Raw genomic sequence first — 20,606 nt, 5'->3', positions numbered from 1 at the left:
CTGATAACTCCTGGAAGCGATTGTCAGGATTAGGAAAATAGGGGGGTGTCATCCGCCTCAATTTCATCGTTCAACAAGCCCGCATGGCTCAGTGGTAGAGCGTGTCACTAGTAATGACAAGGTCACTAGTTCGATTCTGGTTGTGGGCAATGAACCTCGTCTACGAGGTCCTTTTTACTTTTATCACTTTACATGACCTCCAAAATCGAGGTCACGCTTCCATTTTGGCACATTGAGCGGAGACATGGAATGAATATTTCTAAATTGCTGCTCATGAACAAACAGTGGCAAGTACGGATTACTCCGTAATGAGAGGCTGAAATTGCAGACAGTCGCCCGCTTTGGCTTGAGCGATAATCATTCTTGCAAGCTGCGGCCCGCATCGTTCCCTGAAAAAAAGGTCCTCCGCAGCCGTTAAATGACAATGTCAATGTATCCTGATTTCTACCTCTGCGTGCATTCCGCGACTTCCGCTTCCAACAACTCTGGTGGGATATCGGCGCCGGGGGCACGGCCTGCACCGCGCCTGCCTTCCCAAAGTGGGGCGCTTTCTCGGAAGGGCATTGGAGGGTTAGGGTAGCAGACGCGAGATGCGGAGTGCCCCACCTCCCATCTTATCTTATCGCTCAATCGCGACGACCAGCCAAAAAAAGTTTTGGAAGACGTTCATTCTGAAGCTGCAAGTGCATCAATCTACTGTCCCCACCAACACATCGACAACATGGCGAAGAAAGGCGCAACACAGTCTCCCAAGGCGGGGTCGAAGACCAAGGCACAAGTCACGGACAACAAACCGCAGAAACAAAAAGGTGACAGGAGAAAGTCCAATGAGCCGGCGGTGGAGAAGGTAGTCAAGGACGAGGAGGAACGGGAGGACGAGAGCAACGAGGAGGAAGCGCCCAAGAGCAATGGCAGCAAGACCAATCAGGCCAAAGACGGGGATCAAGAGACGAGCGAGGAGGGTAGCGACTCGGAGAGCAGCGACTCAGAAGGCAGCGACTCAGAGAGCAGTGACGGTAACGAGCATGGCGGCATCAACTTGGAGGGCATAGACGAATCCGACTCGGAGTCGGAACTCGACTCGGATGAAGAAGGCCCTGAGAAGAACGGTGACGGTCAAAAAGAGAAGAAGAACGAGGGCAAGGAAAGGGACGAGGACGAGGATGAGGACGGAAACGAAGAAGAAGAAGAGGAGGAGGAGGAGGAGGAGGAGGAGATTGACGTTGAGGAGCTCTCGGCAGAAGATGAGGAGGACGAGGAACAGATTGCCTCTGGCACCCGCGTCCGCCAAACAATCAACAACAAGGAGGGCCTCCTGACTGCCCTCCGACGCTTCGCCCTCGATACGAACCCCAAGACCGTCCCCTTCGCGTTTCACCAGTCCATCGTTTCCTCCAAGAAGACGGAGGACTCCATCCCGTCCATCGAGGACGACCTACAACGCGAGCTGGCCTTCATGAACCAGTCCCTGGAAGCCGCCCGGCAGGCACGCACTCTGTTGCGCAAGGAGGGCGTGCCCTTCACCCGGCCGACCGACTACTTTGCCGAGACGGTGCGCAGCGACGAGACCATGCAAAAGGTGAAGGCCAAGTTGATCGAGGAGGCGACCGCCAAGAAGGCGGCGGCCGAGGCGCGTAAGCAGCGCGATCTCAAGAAGTTTGGCAAGCAGGTTCAGGTGCAGAAGCAGTTGGAGCGCGCCAAGCAGAAGCGCGAAACCCTCGAAAAGATCAACTTGCTCAAGAAGAGTATGCAACCCCCGCGCCAACCTCCCCTCCTTTCTTTCCCCTCTTCCTCCACGACGCGGAAAATCTTTTATACTAACATGGGTAACGTCACCAGAACGGAAAGAAGGCGGCTCCGCGGCCCTTGGCGCAACCGAAGCAGACGACCTCTTCGACGTGGCCGTCGACAACGAGCTCAAGTCTTCTGGCAACAGCAAGAAGCGCTCGGCCGACGGCCGCCCCCAGCCCAACCCCAAGCGGCAGCGGAAGGATGCCAAATATGGCTTTGGCGGCAAGAAGCGCCACATCAAGTCCGGCGACGCCATCTCCTCGGGCGACCTGAGCGGCTTCAGCGCCAAGCGGATGAAGAGCAATAGTTTTGGTGGCAAGTCCAAGAAGGCGGGGAAGGCGCAGAGGCCCGGCAAGAGCAGGAGGCAAGCCATGAAGAGGTAAACGATGGGTGATATCGGTGTCAACCGGTTAGCGGTGTGTGTGTGTGTGTGTGTGTATCTCCGTCCCGGCTGGGTGCTCCTGTGCTGTATTACGAGGCGGGTTGGTAGTGTTTCCACTGTCGCTACTTCGAATGGCGCCGGTTGTTCTCTTGATCTAGAGAGAGAACGGTTCTCGACACACTCTGATAGGTTTCTTGCTCTGATGTCTCACACCGAGGTGCTCCTGATGCGTCTGTCGTAGTGAGGAGCTGAACATCACCGCCGCCGGGAGATGTGGACAGGGCAAAGAGCGTAGGCTTTTGGGAAGCGAGAGTTGATTCGACCGCGTCTCTACAGAATGGTAGAGCCCCGTCCCATATTTCCGGCATGCCAATACCAAGGGTGGCACAGCTTGGGCCACAAAGCCGCAAAATGATTCTCCAAGTGAATGGTAACGAGAGTGCATTTGCGTCTGCAATTCTGCTACGGCAGGAGAAGAATCGAGTGAATGACATCATTGAACAGCTCAATTGGCCCGCAGTAGACATCCAATGGTACAACCATCCAATGGTACAACAAACTAAGTAGAAACCCCCATGATGCATTACCCAACTCGGGGCTCACCCCTCTCCTCATCCGTTCGTTTTCCCTACCGTTTCCTAACCCCTCCACAACATCAACCAATACCCATTCCCACTTTGGCCAACTCTTCCCTCTTTCGTCCGCAGCTCAATGAATGCACCAAACATAGCCTGCTACTGACCAGCCTATTCACTAACCGGACCAACCCGTCTCTGACCAATGGGCAAGACGGGGCGGTACGGGGGGCTGCTGCCAAGCTGCCTTCTGGACCCCAGACTGCATCCGAGGACCCAAACCCGCTTGTTCTTAAGGATTGGATTCCCCCGTCCCTTCCCCACCGGTCCAAAGTTCTCGAGCTCATTACGACAGTGAGAGTGTGAAAAGGTGTGGCGGATGATTACCCGACTGATAGAAGGGAGAGATGAAGGAAAGATGGAAGGGGTGTTGGAGTGTGACCATGTAAAACTCAGTTGCCGAGCCTATATGCCCACCATACCACCAATGTAAACACAACTGAAACGAGGAAGCAGCAAACAAAGCACGCTGCCATCCCGAAGACTGATTGCCCCAGTCCATCGTCCCACTTCCAGGGGAAGGGTCATGCCACATTGCCCCCCTCAATCCAGTCAAACCAATAGCCAGATCTTGATTTCCTACAGAGTAGCCCCTTCAGACCATGCCACCTACCCATACCACCGGCCATCAGGGTTAAGTCCTCCAGCACAAACCGCAAACCGTCACTATCACGAGCATGAATAGGTGAGGGAAGTACGACAGAGATGTAGGAACAGAGGAGGGCTCATTCGTTTCATGCTCGGCTACAGTAAGTTACCAAGGTGTGATGAATTCCATGACTGTCCTGCCTGTGCTCCCCTGCCTAATTTCAAAGTGACACTGCTAGCAAACAAACCAAAAAAACCAAAAAAAAAGAAAAGAAGAAAAGAAAAAAAACCAAAGAAGGAAATGATGTCCGTCGACGGGAAATCCCGGTATGGAAAGCCTTACAAGCCCAAGCAAGCGTGGAAAAAAGAGACAGAAGGAAAAGTTCCTCGTGGTATCGTGCAACGCCAACCATGCTCGAAGAGGTAGCTGTCCGAGAGTGGGGACTGAAAGTGTGAGAGAAGATAGATGCTGTGCTGTGCTGTGCTGTGCTTCGCCATGCTGTTTGCGACCAGATAGACATTATGGAATAACGCCATGCAATATGAGGACTCGTGTGTATCCCGGCGAGGACGACTCGGAAAAGAAACCGGGGGGTATCAAGAGAACGACCATCAATCCCAACTGCAGAGAAGAGCGTATTCCTTCCATCATTGCGTCGCGGCAATGCACCAGTGCCGGTGAAATGCCCAGGCGCTCTTCTGGCACTCCTTGCTGCAGTACTTGGTCCGGCGGCAGCGGCGGCACTTTGCGAATTGGCGGGTAAACTCCTCCCACTTGCCGCACTGGTAGTAAGCGCACTGCCGGATGCCTCCCCGCGTGTCGTCCTTTCGGCACAGGTTCCTCATAACCACCCCGGCCCAGTATTGCATGTCGGTGCTATGGTATCTAACCGTAAACTTCTCCACCAGCGGGAAGATGTTCAGGTCATTTGGTAGGCAGTATTCCTCTTCAAGCTCCTCCTCCTGCTGCTGCAGCTCCGCTTCGATGGCGGCGGGATCGCCACCGTCCAAGAGCCGAATCTCCTTCCCGATTTTGAGCCTAGGAACCAGATGGCTCTTTTGGAAATACTTTCTAAGATTGCAGTATTTGGAGACGTACGCCAGAAGCTGCAGAGACATCAGGACGTCTTCTTCCCGCGGCATAGCGGCAAGCACCTGCGGGTTCGGGCTGAATTGGCGATCGAGCAGGTAGCGCGGAACGCTGGCGTTGGGCATGGCTGGTTGAGGCGGGGCCACCAGAGCTGGCCGGTTCGGCGACAGGCCCATAGCCGGCACAGGTGTCCGTGTGTTGTTGGTGTTGGCACTGCCATCAACTGGACCCTGATGGGTAATGTTGAAGGTTCCCGCATCCTGGGTCTCGGACGCTGTGGGGGTTGTCAGGTCGAGAGTTCCGGATGCCATGATGCTGTCTCCATCTTCCACTGCAACATCCTGAACATTTACATCTGACTGCAGATCATTCGTGCCCGACATCTCAGCGTCGGGCGACTCGTCGGAAGCGATGCTCTCAGCGTTCATGTCATCCGTCTCGGCGCCGGTTGAGTGTTGATGGCGAATCGAAGGCCGCCTCGGAGGCCGAGCCGCGGCAGTGAGCATAGAGGTCGGTCGCACCGTGGGGGAGCGAAGTTGTGGGGGCGGTAAAGGTGTGGTAGGAGAAGCTGGCTGGGAGCTGACAGCAGCAGATCGAGAAAATGGAAGCATGCTACCAAGACGATCGGTGTCCCGGATAGGTCTGGCAAGGCCATCGGCGGCATCCATAGAGGGGACGACCGGAGCGAGTGGCGCGGTCTGAGGCCCCGGAGAGGTAACGGCATGATGGTGATGATGATGGTGTCGGTGGGCGGTCAGAGGAGTTCGGTCCGCTGGAGGGGTTACCTGGAACTGCGGAGCTGTCGGCGTTGGATCGGCAGCGGAACGGCTGGCTGCTGCCGTGGATGGCCCGGCCAGGGCGGCAGACACGTCGATTGACGGGGGAGGCGCCTGCCTGCGGAAAGTTCTTTGATCGACATCCAAAGTCCCCGAGCGAGAAGAGAAACTCGACGACTTGTGAACGCGGCTGCTCCCTCCAATCCGGTGGCGATGAGGATCCGACCTCTGCTTGGCTTCCTCTGCCTTCTCGCGCACCTTCTCGATGACCTTGATGTAGTTGTCGAGGATGGTTGCAATGACTGGAACCATATCGGCCTCGACCACGCGGGTCCGGACGGCTTCTGTGCCCCTAACTCCGATGTTTACCACGCATTGAAAGGCCAGGTTCCATTTCCACATATCCATCATGTCCTTGCTCCGGCCTTCCTTTAGGATGCAGACTAATCTTTCGATGCCGCCATCGACGGTAAGTATGTCGCGGATTCTAGCCGAGGATGTGGTGAGGTAGGCGAGATGGTTTAGGGAATTGATCAATGGAAGCGTCGATGTGCAGTCGAGGGCTCGCCGGTCGTACAAGGCGGTGGTGATGCCCACGGATGCCTTGTTGACATTGGGTATGCTGAAGTTGGCTTCCCTCATCTTGGCTTGCCTCCGTGCAGAACGGGTAGGCGCCAAATAGGGGAGAGTGGGGGTAAGGGCGGCAGAAGAGGTATTTGTGCGGTTTCGATCAACGTCGTGTCGCGATCGGGAAGCTGCCGGGATTCGTTGCTTTGTCTGCTATTGAGGGAAGTGTCAGAAATGCAACGCATCTCCGGAATCCATGGGCCTGTGGACAACTGGGGTCGGCCATACCCGACTCTCGCTCCAGAGGACTTTGTGGGAGGGCAGAGCCCGCTAACCGTCAAGGCCGAAGTATGGTCGGACGGGCTATACAGCACCAGCGACCGATGGTAAACAAAGCAGAAAAAGTTGAGAAGGAGTGTATAGTGGCGAGAAAGATATGAAAGTATGAAGCACGGGTTGTTATCCAGCTGCGACTCGGCCGCGCGCGGGTCAGGTCGATTGATGGGCGGCGATCGAGTCAGGTCTCGCCAAATGCCGCAGCCACGGCAGGTTATCGGGAATGCGAAACCCGAGAGCGATTGCGATGCCGTGAGGACAAGAGATGGGATTCTGGAAGGCGTGCGCGGCGAATTCAGCAGCTGGCCACGGTGAGAAGGCGTCGAGATAGGAAAAAGAGGAGATGACCGGTGCTGGCCGTTGCCCGAGGGTCAGGTATGAGAGGCTGGGTGAATGAATAATGGGGTTCTGACAGCAGGCGGAGCAGCCTGGATTTTTGCGCCCCCCGGCCCGGGCCCTGACCCCGTTCTTCAACAACCTTCCAGCGCAGCACTGCGGGTCCAAGTTCGCAATTGCTGCCTGAGGCTGTAACAGGGGTCTTGCAGGAGCTCCTTTGATGAACAACGGTAGCTGCAATGCGCAAGTCGCTTAAAAGGAGGCTACATAGTAGGTAATTTGATGGATTGATGCGGTGCAGTCGCTTATTTCGGCAGGCTGCTCAGAGAGGTGGTTTATAACCTCTCCTCCCGTAGTGTCCCAACCTTATAACTAACGGATTGTCTTCACACCTGCTCTGCTGCCTGAGGAAAGAGCGGAGAATCCGGTTTGAGGTTGGGCTCACCTAACACTCCGCCATCCAAGCAGCGCCGGAAGGGGCAAACTTGCAGCTGCGGGGTGGCCAGAAAGCACGCGATGGGTCCTCGAGCAATCGGAATATTACGTCTGCTAGTAGAATTCATTGAGAAGGCAATAGGTAGGATTCGTTGCAAGTCATTTGTCTCCCACGCGGCCATGATCATTAGAATGCCATTGCTCGGCGGCTTCTGACAAATTTCAAGGGTTCGCCGGGTCTTGGCTCGGCCTGCGAACCGAGTGGCGCGATTCCAGCGGCGACGGAGCCTTTCAGTTGGCTGGCAGTTCGTATCACCCCGAGTATGTGCATACACCAACTCCCTAGGTACCTCCTACCTTACTGGTTACTCATAGTCTACTATGTAGGTGCGGTAGACTACTTGCTCCGGTAGAGAAGAATCAACCTTGATGGCTCCCAAAGAACGGCCAGTCGCCGCCGACCGTCTGATTCGAGGCCGATCTTCTGCTCTGGAACCTCTCCACCAGCCAATTCATCCGCGGATCATCGCGCAATGACCAGGCGGGCACGGCCCCCGGATGATTGAACCAGACTCCAACACCCCACAACGCTCCTTGGCATTGTCCCGAAATCGCCATTTCGCTGAACCCCGGAATTCAGCCTTTGGCATTTTTGCCCCTGAATGCGAAAGGTTCATCCTTGCGATCGTTATTAAGCGCACGCTGCCATCCAGCCCAGCGAGGGCAAGAAGCATCAACGCACGAGACTCAAAGTGGGGCGAGAGGCGTTCCCAGCGGATGTTGGTCTCAGCTCAGCCCTTTCTCGAGATTGATCGAGAGGCTCGGCGAGACCCGAATGACCATACCCGGCTCGATTTAAGCCTCGAGCGCCATCAACAGGCATCTGCCGATGCCCGAAGACCGAGCGCACATCGGCCAACGCGAAGAGTATCTTTAATGGGATTCTTCGTGCACTAGTTACCTGATTACCATGTTGCAGAGTGACAAACGCTCAACAGTAACTAATTCCGTACTCGGTCCGAGCGGAGCTGAACGCTATGACGTAACGGGCTTGAACATGAACAACTCGGGTCGTTCTTAATACAAGTACACCTTGTAACCGTAATTTTAACTTTGTACACTACAAGACGCCACCTTCATGCATCGGGACTGGCCGGTTCTTGGTAGCACCCCCTCCGAGGCCCCCAACGAAACACTTTGCGAAAGTGTATTTAGTTACAGACATTCCGGAAGCCTGTACAGGGCTCCCGCGGCCCTACTTGGTATCTGGCCGTCGGATGTGAGAAGCAAGCTCGCTACCTAAAAAAACTTACCTAGAGCCGAGTGCGTTTACCGCACCAACAGACCGCGCTTTGAATTGCCAACCCAGGCCGTCTGACTCGCTGAAGCCGCTGACGTTGGCGGGTCTTCGAGGGAGAAACCCGCCCCCCTTGGCGTGTCCCACCCATCGAAGCCCAGCCCCCACCCCGCAGCGCTTAACAAGTGGCAGTTCGCAACACAAAGGAATGCTCTGCGTATTGCGAAGTGGAGAGGTGGTGGCACGGGGAGTGTCTAAGTGTATTAAACGGCCACGGGGGGGGGGTCCAATAAGCGGTCTGTTTCAGCTGTTCGGTGTCACACACACTTTGCTTTGCGTTCGGCTCGCTGTTCGTCTCGTGAGTGGCCATGACATCCATGCCGGCGTGCTGCGGCCCGCGGCTGCTGCTGCTGCTACTCCGTACTGCTGCTTGCTGCATGGAAGCCTGCAAGTACACACGAGCAGCTGCGGTTCCCATCTTCCGTGGGTGTGGGTAGTTTTACACTCTTAAGTTTCGAGCTTTGGGATAGTTGGCGACCAAGGCCGGTACGGAGAGCACTGCTCAGCAAACTCAAAACATGCCTGGCTCTCTTTCTTTCTTTCTTTTTTTTTTTTTTTTTTTTTTTTTTTTTTTTTTTTTTGTTTCCCTACTGTGTAATCTTATCCCTTGCGTGTAAAGCTCCTTTCGGCCCGTATTCCGATGCCCCGCAGGTACTAACGACTGGATCCATTCTTCGCTTCCATTTATCCTTAACTGCTCTCGTCACAGCCGCTGCGAGTGCTCGGACGTGTTACCCACCACGAAACGCAAGACGCTCGACGGGGATTTCGTGTTTGTTTTGTGTTGCAGGACGCGCTGACCCGCTTGATACAAGCAGCACTGTTCCCATCCACTGTTGACCGTGTCGTTTCGAACAGTCAACGCTTCAGCTTGTTGGAATCCGAAACGGATACTTGAAGGGACAGCGAGTGAACCAAAAAAGATTTCAGGGCCGGCCTGTGGTTGTTGGATTTGCCTTTCAAGCGCGTCACGCTCCAATCATAGCTCTTTGCTGCGTAGACTTGGGAGTGCATGGCGTTTTGGGCGTACCACAGCTTTGGGTTGAGGCGGTCCTACCCTGGCCAGATGGCCCTCAATCACTCCGCTTCTTCGCGGCTCCTGAAACACCCGCGCTTGTACGAGGCTCCCGCCATCTCGGTGCTCCGGAAAGGGTTTCTTGCTTGCATTTGTGCGTGTATCAATTCGTCCCGGTTCTCTCCAGGCATGGATGCTGTGGTTCTGCCCAAAACCTGAGAGGGGGCAGTGATCGATGCGTATATGCATGGTGCCTGAGGAGATAGAAATGGCACCGTGCCTGGAGGACATTGGCCGCAAATATGATTGTTAATTTTTCTCAAAGAGATCTCTCATCTTGGCGTTGTAAGGTGGCCAGAAGATGCCTAACCGGGGTGGGCTTTTCTTGAACGTAACTCAGCTGTCCCTTATATCCGTCAGCTCCCGACGCAAAAGCTATGAGGATGTGGGACAAGTTCGCAGGTTATGTGTATTATACCCGTCTTCATTTTGCAATAAGTACGAAGTAGTTGGCTTGAGAATATGGGCTGCCTTTTAGGGTTCCCGTACATCCTTTTATATCCCCTGGCATTGGTCTTGACATGGTTCGGAATGCTTCTCTCTGTTTACCGCCTGATATCAGGCAATTTCGAACGGGAGGAACGCCTGAAGCATGGCCGCACGAGACTCTTAGGCCTTGACTCGTATCGGCTGTTCCAGCTGCAATCCAGAACCATGACATACATGACCAACCCAGCGACGAAAGGATATAAACGTGGACGAGAACAGAGCGGTCCCAAGGGGTGACATAGCATCCGGTTCATTACAACCATGACTGAGGGGTATTAGAAGTATACGAACCATTACACCATCCACAAAAAAACTCAGCATTCACCCATCGAAAAATAAGCTTGACCAAGACGATCCATCAATCCCCGCTGACCTGGGCATGCCTGAAATACTTCATCCCGACCCACGCTACCACCACCCAAACCCATGCCATGACGCCCGTCAGGATCATCAGCGCCGGGTAGTAGCCCACAATCGGCAGCGTGGGGTCGTCCTCGAGCTCGGGCGGCGCGTAGGGCGTGGTGCCGACGTCCCACGCCCAGCTCCACACCCCGAGACACGAGCCCATGCCGATGACGAAGACGACCCAAGTGACGAGCAGTATGATCCAGCCCCACCACTCCGTCTCGGAGTAGTCCCACTCCGCGTCGGGCTGCGGGAGTGGGGTGGCCAGGGAGGTCAGAGCTAGCGGGGATTTGGCGCGCTGGATCGTGGCGCTCCGGCGTCGCTGGGTCGATGAGAGCGCGCCGCCCATGGCGCTGCCGCCGCTGCTGAGCCCGCCGCCGGGCGGGCGGGCGAGGTAGTAGGATTCAGATCCCGAAGAGACGGAGCCGCGGTCCGGATGTGGTAGGCTGATGGCTGAAGACGACGAGAGCGAGACGGACGGGTTGGTGGAACGCGGAATGGGGAGGGTTGCCGGGTTGGACCGGGACATGTGCAGGGCATCTTCGTCGTCGGTCGTGCTGTAGCTCATGCTCGGGCTCCTGTCGGCGGCCTGCCTGGCTGCGTCGGGCTTTGGCCTCTCCATGTTCGGGGAAAGTACTTGGGGTGCTGTGGGTGTCGCGCCCTGGTCCGAGTTGGAAGTAGCGGAGCGGGGGTGGTAATCGTCCATGCCCGGGCGTGGGGTCATCTCTGAGATGCCGAGACCGTGCCGTACGTCCGCCCGGTTGTCCTTCTGTATCGCGGTGACCGTGGTTCGCCCGTCTCTCGGCGCCGGACTGGATAGCATGTGTTCCGCACCCGAGGTCACGACTTGGTACGGTATCCGGCCACTCCCATCGTCGAGCGTCGTATCAATGGTCAATCCCCGCCCTTCGCGTCGCTCTCGCTGGGCGCCTCGGCCGAGCAAGGCAACCTTCCGCAACGAACCTCTACGCCGTCGTGTCTTCTGCGTCGTCTGCAGCGCCGAATGCTGCGCTATCTGAGGTTGCGGTGGGGGTGGGGCCGCGGTTGCGGTTGCGGTTGCGGTTGCGGGAACGGTGCGCTGGGGAGCGTCGGCCGGAATCGTAACGAAGGATGGTACCGGCAGTGTTGGGGTCGGGCCGGCCGAGTCCGTCTCATTGGTGTTGCGTCGGGATCGCGGGCGGTGCTCTCCCGTGGAGCGCACAAACGGCAGCTTGGACAGCAACCCACTCGCCCCGGACGAGCTCCGCTTCCTACCCGGGGCTGATGGACGGAGCGAGGAGGGGGGCGCATCGGACGCGGTACCCGCCTGTGACGTACTAGGTTGCTGTTCCATGGCGAACAAATTTAGGTGTCGACGTAGACGCGACTTCCCGGTCTCGATGAGTGGGACGCACGAGCGTCGGCGTTGCGTCACCCCTAAATTCTGGAGACAAGTCAATTTGACTCACAACATCGCCATGTTTCGGTTCTCGGCCAGATCAGCTCCTGCCACTCCAATAACTATCCCAGTTGACCACGTTGTGTGCCCTCCCTACAGCGACGGTGTCGGGGGGTGGAAGCAGGAGTGGAAGGAGGAGTGGAAGGAAGCACATGACGTCGGGTGCCTTGCAGAATACTGCGACTACAAGTAGCTTAGTTAGTTAGTCTGCACCGTTTTACACTAGTTATTCGCACCCTTGCATTCACGATGCCCTCAAAAGTGGGCCATGCAAAGAAGCGGCGCGGCAGGCAAGGCCCCCTGTCACGGCCCGGCTTGTGCCTCCGTAAAGCCAACATCTCGGATTCTCGACTCGCTTGAGAGAGGAAGCAGCTGAGGTTGCGGAGTGGAAACACTATATCGTCAATCTGAAGCACACTCAAATATCCCCTTTACAGCAGCCACGTGTGGCACACAGAGAGTTCTGATGCTGCAAACCTCAAAACTGGCGGGCGACTTTACAAAGTAACTCCTCCGTCTCTGCTTCATGGTTGTTGTCAATTGGAGGTTTGCGGTTTGTGCCAAGCGGAACGATCGCCCCCTGTTTCTCGAGCGCAGCTCAGCTCCACGTTCGGCTCCGCATCTCACCGGCTTGCCGGCCAACAAACCACGGCCCGCGCAGGGGTGCCACTGCAGCAGATCGATTGAGCGCCGCAGCCTCGAAGCAAGCTCATGGCTCCGAGCCCGCCCCCCATTGAACCCCCAGCGACTCGGCCAACACCGCTCGTTGTCACGCCAGACGACAGCCACGGCGAGCCTTCCTTCCGGTTCACTTGCGACGACTACGATCGCGATCGCGACCGGCAAAACACCGACCCGCCACTCGCCGGTTCACCGGAGCCCAGCCCAGTTCTCGCGGCATCACCCCGAAGCAGTTCTCCTGCCTTCCTCCATCCCCGCCACTCGACATCTTTGCGACCTCCGAGTCCTGAGCCCGCCTTCACCATGACGACCGAAGACGGGACCGCGAATAACGGGGGCTCTCCCCTTAAGAATCCGTTCAACTTCCAGACCCAGTTCATATCTACCGGCCCAGTCAAGCCTGTATGTGATTTCCCACGCCACGAATGCCCGGACAGATCGCGAGAGGTCGCTGTGTCTGAATGGTTACGCTGACTGCCCTACCTCCCTTCGCGCAGAATATTGGCCAACGACGGGGCCATCGGTATAAGCACAGCTCGATCAGCGCGCAGCACCAGATCTTCCAGGAACCGCCTCCACGACCACCTCCAGTCCTCCCGGCCTCCCTTCCTATCCCAACCCTTAAAGAAGCCTGGGCGAGCATGCAGAGTGGTCAACGCGCGCGCCTCTGGTGGTGCTGCTGCCACGCCGTCGTCGCCATGTATGTCTTCTTCAGCGCCGAAGGCTCCCTCGCCATGACAGCCCTCTCCCACCTCGTCTTCTTCGACGTTGGCTCGGCCGCCGTTTGCGTGGCAGTGGACGTGCTGGGCAACTTCGAGGTTTGGCGGCGCTCCAGCATCCGGCACCCTTTCGGTCTGCAGCGCGCCGAGGTCCTCGCCGGCTTCGCCATGTCCGTCTTCCTCGTGTTTGGGGGGTTCGACCTCATCTCGCACAACCTCAAGCATTTTCTCGAGACCGTCGGCGACCACGCGCCGCACCACCCCGCATCATCGACCACAGCAACTAGCCATCCGGGCGGCGCGGTGCATCTCGACGGTCATGGCCACGCTCATGGCGTGCGCTACATCCCCCCGGGCACCGTCGACTTCACTAGCCTGGCAGCCGTAGTCAGTACGCTTGTGAGCGCCTACGGCCTGCGCAACCACGGGCGCATCCGGCGCGTCATGCGCGTGCCCTTCCCCTACCTCGCGCGCCTCCTGCCCGGCGCCGGCATCCTCGCCAACCCCTTCCACTTCCTCACCCTCTGCTTCTCCTTCATCATGCTGCTGCTCCCGCTCCTCAGCATCCCCCTTTTTGTCTGGCTCGACCGCCTGATCTGTGCCGCCATCGCCGCCAGCATGTTTGTCCTGGGCACGCGCCTCGCCGTCGCTCAGGGGCTGATGCTACTGATGAGTTATAGCGACTTGCCCTCGTCAACTGCCACGGCCAAACCGAGCAGTAGCGGCAGCGGCAGCGGCAGCAGCAGCAGCAGCAACAACAACAACAACAATAACAACACAATCGCCACCACCATCAAGTCGGCGCTCGTCTCGGGAGACCAGAAGAAGACGGACGGTGACGTCGGCGGCAGCGGCCACGCGACCACGTCCGTGTCGTCCGTCATCCGCGAGATCGAGTCGCAGCCGCAGGTCGCCAAGGTGGAAGAGGCGCAGTTCTGGGAGGTGCACTACGGGCTGGCCATGGCCAACCTCAAGGTGCGGCTGGCCCGTGGGTGCAGCGGAAACGACGACGGCATGCTGAGCCAGCTGCGGTCCCGGCTGGCTCGCGTCGTGCAGAACCGGCTCGCCGGGGAGGGAGGGTACGGGCGGGGCGGGAACCTAAGGTGGGAGGTCACTGTGCAGACCTGTAGCAGCAGTGACGGGTAGTTCATACTATATGAGCAGATAGCTGAATGGCAAGACCATTTGACGTGATTCCTGATGATGATCACCTATTTTAGTTCGTCTCGGTGAAACTCCCATATGGTCGGACACAACTTGGCCTCGATCCCCGGTGGTAAGGTGAGCGATGCCGCTGTAATTTTGGAATCCGCCACACGTCTATCCTTTTAAGCAAAGTCCCTCTAAAAACGGCGCCCTTGCTGACACGATTAAAATACATATGTGATTTTCAAACAAAAACGGACCTGGGCTGTTAGGCGCCCGTCACGTCCGTCACGTCCGTCACGTCCGAGATTCCCTTGCCAGCCCAGAACCCCAAACAATCTAGTCCGTATTCCACCGCGCCATAACACCAAAACAAATCCCGTAGCCCAGATCCCGTCCCATCACTGCAGAGCCAATTCAGGAAACATGCGCGCAATCTTTTCGGGGTTCCCAAACTCGGTCCGCACGGGCTCCGGCGTGACCGGGCTGGAGTCCAAATACTGCGCCAAAGCCATCCCGCCGCCGCCGCCGCCGCCGCCGCCGCCATGCATCGCCTCTACTGTGCCCAGCGAGGCCCGCTTCTTCTTGATGTTGCCCTGCACCGGCGGCTGTTGAGAAGCCGCGCGAATGATAGGCGGCGCCGTGAGCTCCCTGACGTCTGCGGTCGGCGACTGCAGAGATGACGGCTCCGGGGTGATGGTTTCGGCGTGGGAGAGCGGAGTGCGGGACCGTGGAAGACTCGAGGTGGAAGAGGGACCGTCGGGTGTGCGAGTGCTCAACAGGCCAGCGGGGATGCTTGGCCCGCGGAGACGTTGTTTGTGGGATTCCGGGTTGCCGGGGAGGTGTGGCAGCGAAGTGACGCGTGGGATGCTTGTTGGAGGGTCGAAGGGCGTACCGGACCTGGAAGTTGCCTTCTCGTTGGCCGAGAGACCCTTTGTGCGAACGAAGGCGGCGGAGCGGCGGTGCTGCGGGTTGCGATTGTAGTACTGGTCCATGATCGGGTGGACCATGACTGTCTGGTTGTGAATGGTGAGGATCGAGTTCGTTGGGACATTTACCCAGTTTTCTACAGCAGTCAGTGCCGGTTCCCGTAGTCAAGTACGCCGGGTAGCCTTACCTCTCTCGAAAGTCAGTGGCTCGCTCGCCACCAGGATCACGTCTGCGCCCTTGTCGCTTCGCTCCATCTGGTAATCCGAGCTATCGGGGGTGGGCGCCTTCGTCTCCCACAGAGTTCCCGATGAGTAGTACAAGCTCGCAGCCTCATCTGTGGAGCTACCGACGTAGCGAGTGCAAATGACGCTGTGTCCGTCTGAGACACAAAAGTTTAGGAGACTCCTCGTGTCGACATTCTCGGCGAGGATAACGCTCTCGGGAATGTTGTCGATGAGCTCGTTGATCACGGAAATGGTCTTGAGCATCGCCTTCCTGAGGACCGTGGGGCCGAATCCATTCTCGGGCTGGGAACTGGGGTCATGGCCCATCCGCTCCAGAGTGTCCAGAAACAGCGCGAACGCCCACTCGCTGTCTGTGCCGCCTACCACATTCAGATACCACTTATCGGCAAGGCGTTCCCCAAGCCTTCTCTTGATCTGTTTCCACCCGCCCAAGCCGCCATTGTGCATCCACATCAAGCTACCATGGCAGAAAGGGTGGCAGTTGTCTTCGCTGAGAGATCCTTCGGTGGTTGCGCGAACATGGGCAAAGATCAGGCGCGACGCCGTCTTCGTAGCGAGCCGCTGCAAGTTCACGCAGTTCCAGGCGGGAGTGGTCGAGGTGAAGAGGCACGGGGCGGCGCCTAGTTTTGGGTCGGTGTAGAAGCCAATGCCGAAGCCATCTGCGTTATTTTGTCCGCGACGAGTGTCCTGCAAGACAGACAAACCAGGTAAGTCATCGTTCCCGGAGGCGTTCAGAAGGGGGCTCGCTCACCAATCGGAGACGGGAGTCAAACGACTGCTTGAGGATGGAATGGGCGGGATCGAGGACGAGTTTCGAGAGGAGGATCTCGTCGCTGCCTTTGTAGACCTAACCATGCGAGCATACGCAAATAAATAAGCATGTGTCTCCAACCCTCGTGCTAGCACGACATTCTCACCAGAAATCGGCACATCGCGGTGATGGTGCCCGACTGGTGCGCGTCGGGGTAGTGGATGAGTTGTTGGCCAGAAGACTCGGAAACACCGCACAAGAGCAAAGACCGGTGACTGTTAGATATGACTCTTATATGGTTTCCGATCGGATCAGGTTTCCGTTCCCGAATTGTGCGATCGTGTAACAAGCAGCGCGTGGAATGACTGCAACAAACGGTTGGGGCGTCCAGAAGCCGCTTCCCGGCGCAGGACTGACGAAATCGGCTACCCAAATGGCGGGAGCCAACCAATCATTCTTAGCAACAAGCCACTTACCGTTAGCTTGGGCAGGCGTGCAATAAAGACAATTGGCGACTGTGCAGAAGCAACCAATCCTAGTTAAAGCCAACTACACCTCTATTTTGTTTCTGTCTCAATTTTGTTTGCTTTCTCCCTAAAGATTATCTTGAGGAGACGGCAGCCATGAATTGCCCGTTCTCACCACGTCGATGCCTCGGTACTCTAGTACGGATAATTGTACTGTGTGTACTGTACACGTTGTTATGTCCCTGCAGCTAGTAACTACACCAACTACAGATTGCATGTACGGACGTATTCCGTACATTCCACATGAATGAGCGGGCTAGGGTCGCTGCAACAGCGGGATCTCGTGGAGAAACCCACATTGCCTCAATACAACTCCGGAGCTTCCCTGCCGTTTGAGGACGGTTTCGGACAGCAATGGAACATGGCCGCGCAATGTTCAGCACCCATTGCGCGTAGTTTCTTCCGCAGTTCGGCGCATTCAGGCTCATTGCCGCAGTATCCCCCGGATCTTTGGCGAGCTATGTTGCTGTGCTTCAAGGATGCGGTGTCCTCTATGGAGTACAGCAAGATTGATTGTCATGGACTGGGACAATACTTCTCATGTTTGTATGCCACGGCACGACTTGAACCTGTAAACGCAGTTTCCACATAAGCAACGATATCACATTTCGTTGCTTAAGTCTCTGTACTGAGTGGTTGTACCAAGTAGTGTGCAGGCGCGTCCCGTAAATGCAATTAGACCATACAGTACCTCGGCTGAGCGTTAGTTACGTCGGATGTGGGACCTCAACGCCCTCCCAAATTCCAAACTAGGGAAACGAGCGAGGTCATTGTCATGCCGTCCGCGAAGCATCGCCCGAGAGTGCTGCCGACCTCAACTCCGCGCCCTTAATCGCTTTTACTCTACAATCAACCACACCCATGCTGCCGTACGACGCCTAGACTGTCGCTGCCCGGTTCACCACGATGAGCGCGCAGCTCCGTGCAGCTAGGGCAATGGTCCCCCTCGCCCGTCGCGTCACTGTCCGCGCGGTCCGCCAATTCCACCAGCTCCCGACCGGCGGCATCCAGCGCGCCGAACTCGCCATCCGCGGCTCCCGGAGGTCCTTGCAGTTTCCGTCGAACGCATACCACAATGCTGTCATCGTGCGCAACGCCTCCTTCGCCCGCCTGCTGCCGAAGCTGGCCCTCAAGTTCGTCAGGATCCCCGCCTTGTTTGGTGGTCTGATGATCGGTGCTGTGGGATGGATACAGTATCAGGCTATACGTAAGGAACTTTGACCTGGGTCTGAGACGTGGCCTGCTAACTCAGGTCTTAGAGGTCAGCAACTCGGCTCAGGAGATGTATGGCAATATGAAGAATACCGTCACGTCCACCGCTTCAAGTCTGTGGGGAAGTGCCAAGCAAATCGCCGAACAAACGAAACAGGGATGGGACAACACAAAGCAGCAGTTTGAGATTCCGGAATGGCTAGATAAGATCATGCGCGGTGAAGGCGACGGCTCGTCCGGCGAGGGTGGCCCAGGAGGACAGGGCCGGCCAGAACCGCCGAAGCAGAGCAGGGCCGGAGCTGCCGCCGTGGCCGGAGCATCCGCTGCCGCCTACGGCCTTGATCATTCCGACGAAACCGACGACCGAACACCCGGAGAAATTCTGAAGGATGACCACATGATGTACATCACGAAGAGGATGATTGAGATCCGCAACCTCCTGCAGAAGGTCGGCCAGTCGAGCACTGTCACGCTACCGTCCATCGTCGTTATTGGGTCGCAATCATCCGGGAAAAGCTCCGTACTAGAAGCAATCGTGGGCCATGAGTTCCTGCCCAAGGGAAGCAACATGATCACCCGGCGGCCGATCGAGCTTACATTGGTGAATGATCCCCAAGCACGAACCGACTACGGCGAGTTTCCCGATCTCGGCCTCTCCAAGGTTACCGACTTCAGCCTGATCCAGAAGACCCTGACGGAACTCAATCAGTCCGTCCCGGAGTCTCTGTGTGTCACAGACGACCCCATCCGGCTCACAATCCACTCGCCAAGGATACCGGATCTGTCTCTCATCGATCTCCCCGGCTACATCCAAGTGGCCGGTGAGAACCAGCCTCGGGAGTTGAAGCGCAAGATATCTGAGCTATGTGACAAGTATATCCGGGGACCTAACATCATCTTGGCCATCTCAGCTGCCGACACCGATCTGGCCAATTCAACAGCCCTACAAGCCAGCCGCAGGGTAGACCCGAGGGGAGAGAGGACCATTGGTGTCATTACCAAGATGGACCTGGTTGAGCCCGAAAAGGGCGCTGCCATCCTAACTGATAAACAATACCCGCTCAGGCTGGGTTATGTCGGCGTCATCTCCAAGCTGCCCTCGCAGACTGGCCTCTTCAGGAGAGAGACCGGTAACCTGTTGGCTGGTATCAGCCGCAACGAAAAGTCCTACTTTAGCTCGTACCCATCTCAGTTCGGACCGGATACTGGGGTCAATACGGGCACAATGACGCTTCGCAAGAAGCTGATGCAGGTTCTGGAGCAGACCATGTCCTCCAAGCTGCAGGAGACGACCGAGTCTATCCAGCGGGAGCTTGAGGAAACGACGTATCAATTCAAGGTGCAGTACAACGAGCAGCCCATGAGTGCCGAGGCGTATTTGGCCGCGAGCCTGGACGACTTCAAACACCAATTCCACACTTTCGCGACGTCTTTTGGCCGGCCTCAGCTGCAAAGCTTGCTCAAGGATGCCCTGGACCAGAAGGTCCTCGACCAGCTCGCCGCCCGGTATTGGAACAGGCCGATTGAAGACCTCACGGTTGCTCTTCCGGAGCCGGACAGCATTGCCGATTTGCCCAAGGCTGACCCGAAGTCAGCCTACTGGCATCGGCAGCTTGACGCGGCTTGCTCTGGCCTGACCAGGCTTGGTGTCGGCCGCTTGGCGGCTACTGTTGCTGCCGCAGCCATCCAGTCCAACGTCGACAAGCTCCTCGACAAGTCCTCTTTCTCGAAGCACCCCGCTGCCCGCAAGGTCATTAGCGAAGCAGCATCTACCGTTTTGGCGGATCGGTCGTATGCTACGAGTGATGGCATTGAAATATCGCTTAAGCCCTACAAGTTTGACCCTGATATCCAGCCCAACGAGTGGGCCCAGGGACGGGAACACGTCGTTGGTGTTCTTCAAGGCGAGCTCGAACAATGCCAAGCAGCCATGAAGAGTCTCGAGAATTCCGTCGGCGGGAGAAAGAAGCTCAAGGAAGTCATGAGCTTTGTCGACAAGGCGCGTAAGGGCGAGATTATCGTCGAAGGTGACCACCCGAGCGGAGCTGGGGGTTTCAGCGCTGCTCTTCTCGCACGAGGTATTTCCCTCCCCCCCCCCCCTCTTTGCTTTATTCTCTTCCGATTTCGAACCGTCCATCTCGATTGCTCTGTGTGTGTGCGTGTGTGTGTGTGTGCGTGTGAGTGTGTGACTAACACCTGCCGAAATAGGCCGGGAGGCCGTCTTCCTTCGCGATCGCGCCAACATCATCAATATGCGCATCATGGCTGCCAAGTCCCGTCAGTGCAAGACGCTCGAGAACAAGTACTACTGCCCGGAGGTCTTCCTGGACGCCGTTGCCACCAAGCTCGCCCAGACCGCCGTCCTGTTTCTCAACGTCGAGATGCTCAACGATTTTTACCAGCGCTTCCCGCGCGAGGTGGAGAGCAAGCTGCACGAGCACATGGCCGGCGGCGGGCTGGAGCGGTTCGCGCGCGAGGACCCCAAGGTCAGGCGGCATCTGGATCTGATCCATCGGAAGGAGCTGCTGGAGCTGGTTCTGGCCAAGATTGAGGATCTGCATCGCTTGCCTGGCGCCGTTGGGGGACGGGAGCTGGCTGACCCAGCCAAGAGGAGGGGAAGGAGATTCTTCTAGACGCAAGGCTAGGGTATCTAAAGGGGTCGCCGACCCGGTCGGGGGGGGGGGGGGGGGGGGGG

General features: G+C 57.1%; 7 protein-coding genes and 1 non-coding gene across 8 annotated transcripts; 4 read left to right on the top strand and 4 right to left on the bottom strand.

Moving 5' to 3' along the window:
- The first annotated feature begins 77 nt into the window (after positions 1 to 77).
- On the top strand, positions 78 to 149 carry P884DRAFT_t59. Its single transcript has one exon. It is a non-coding gene; the product is annotated as a tRNA-Thr (tRNA).
- Positions 150 to 690: 541 nt separating this feature from the next.
- P884DRAFT_290828 (eukaryotic rRNA processing protein EBP2-domain-containing protein) lies at positions 691 to 2,580 on the top strand. The gene is made up of 2 exons (XM_069444074.1): positions 691 to 1,745; positions 1,840 to 2,580. The coding sequence occupies exons 1-2, from the start codon at positions 722 to 724 to the stop codon at positions 2,172 to 2,174; spliced, it is 1,359 nt and encodes a 452-aa protein (XP_069299350.1). The 5' UTR covers positions 691 to 721; the 3' UTR covers positions 2,175 to 2,580.
- On the bottom strand, positions 2,197 to 2,925 carry P884DRAFT_113806 (uncharacterized protein). The gene has a single exon (XM_069437094.1). The coding sequence runs from the start codon at positions 2,755 to 2,757 to the stop codon at positions 2,296 to 2,298; it is 462 nt and encodes a 153-aa protein (XP_069299349.1). The 5' UTR covers positions 2,758 to 2,925; the 3' UTR covers positions 2,197 to 2,295.
- A 1,119-nt stretch (positions 2,926 to 4,044) lies between these two features.
- On the bottom strand, positions 4,045 to 5,904 carry P884DRAFT_196274 (uncharacterized protein; the record flags this gene model as incomplete). Its single annotated transcript, XM_069437968.1, has 1 exon — positions 4,045 to 5,904. One exon carries the CDS (start codon positions 5,902 to 5,904, stop codon positions 4,045 to 4,047), a length of 1,860 nt encoding a protein of 619 aa, XP_069299348.1.
- Positions 5,905 to 10,215: 4,311 nt separating this feature from the next.
- Positions 10,216 to 10,986, bottom strand: P884DRAFT_276233 (uncharacterized protein; the record flags this gene model as incomplete). The annotated part of the gene is made up of 1 exon (XM_069442932.1): positions 10,216 to 10,986. The coding sequence occupies one exon, from the start codon at positions 10,984 to 10,986 to the stop codon at positions 10,216 to 10,218; it is 771 nt and encodes a 256-aa protein (XP_069299347.1).
- A 1,698-nt stretch (positions 10,987 to 12,684) lies between these two features.
- On the top strand, positions 12,685 to 14,246 carry P884DRAFT_276232 (cation efflux family-domain-containing protein; the record flags this gene model as incomplete). Its single annotated transcript, XM_069442931.1, has 2 exons — positions 12,685 to 12,783; positions 12,879 to 14,246. The coding sequence occupies 2 exons, from the start codon at positions 12,685 to 12,687 to the stop codon at positions 14,244 to 14,246; spliced, it is 1,467 nt and encodes a 488-aa protein (XP_069299346.1).
- A 401-nt stretch (positions 14,247 to 14,647) lies between these two features.
- On the bottom strand, positions 14,648 to 16,353 carry P884DRAFT_268327 (nucleophile aminohydrolase; the record flags this gene model as incomplete). The annotated part of the gene is made up of 4 exons (XM_069442184.1): positions 14,648 to 15,312; positions 15,364 to 16,108; positions 16,173 to 16,268; positions 16,339 to 16,353. The coding sequence occupies 4 exons, from the start codon at positions 16,351 to 16,353 to the stop codon at positions 14,648 to 14,650; spliced, it is 1,521 nt and encodes a 506-aa protein (XP_069299345.1).
- A 1,115-nt stretch (positions 16,354 to 17,468) lies between these two features.
- P884DRAFT_239830 (P-loop containing nucleoside triphosphate hydrolase protein) lies at positions 17,469 to 20,576 on the top strand. The gene is made up of 3 exons (XM_069440156.1): positions 17,469 to 17,906; positions 17,959 to 19,989; positions 20,120 to 20,576. The coding sequence occupies exons 1-3, from the start codon at positions 17,606 to 17,608 to the stop codon at positions 20,542 to 20,544; spliced, it is 2,757 nt and encodes a 918-aa protein (XP_069299344.1). The 5' UTR covers positions 17,469 to 17,605; the 3' UTR covers positions 20,545 to 20,576.
- Positions 20,577 to 20,606: the final 30 nt, after the last annotated feature.

The sequence above is a fragment of the Thermothelomyces heterothallicus genome, assembly GCF_042370625.1.
Source record: "Thermothelomyces heterothallicus CBS 202.75 unplaced genomic scaffold P884_scaffold_6, whole genome shotgun sequence".
Taxonomy (NCBI): Eukaryota; Fungi; Ascomycota; class Sordariomycetes; order Sordariales; family Chaetomiaceae; genus Thermothelomyces; species Thermothelomyces heterothallicus.
This window is presented reverse-complemented; position numbering and strand designations above follow the sequence as displayed.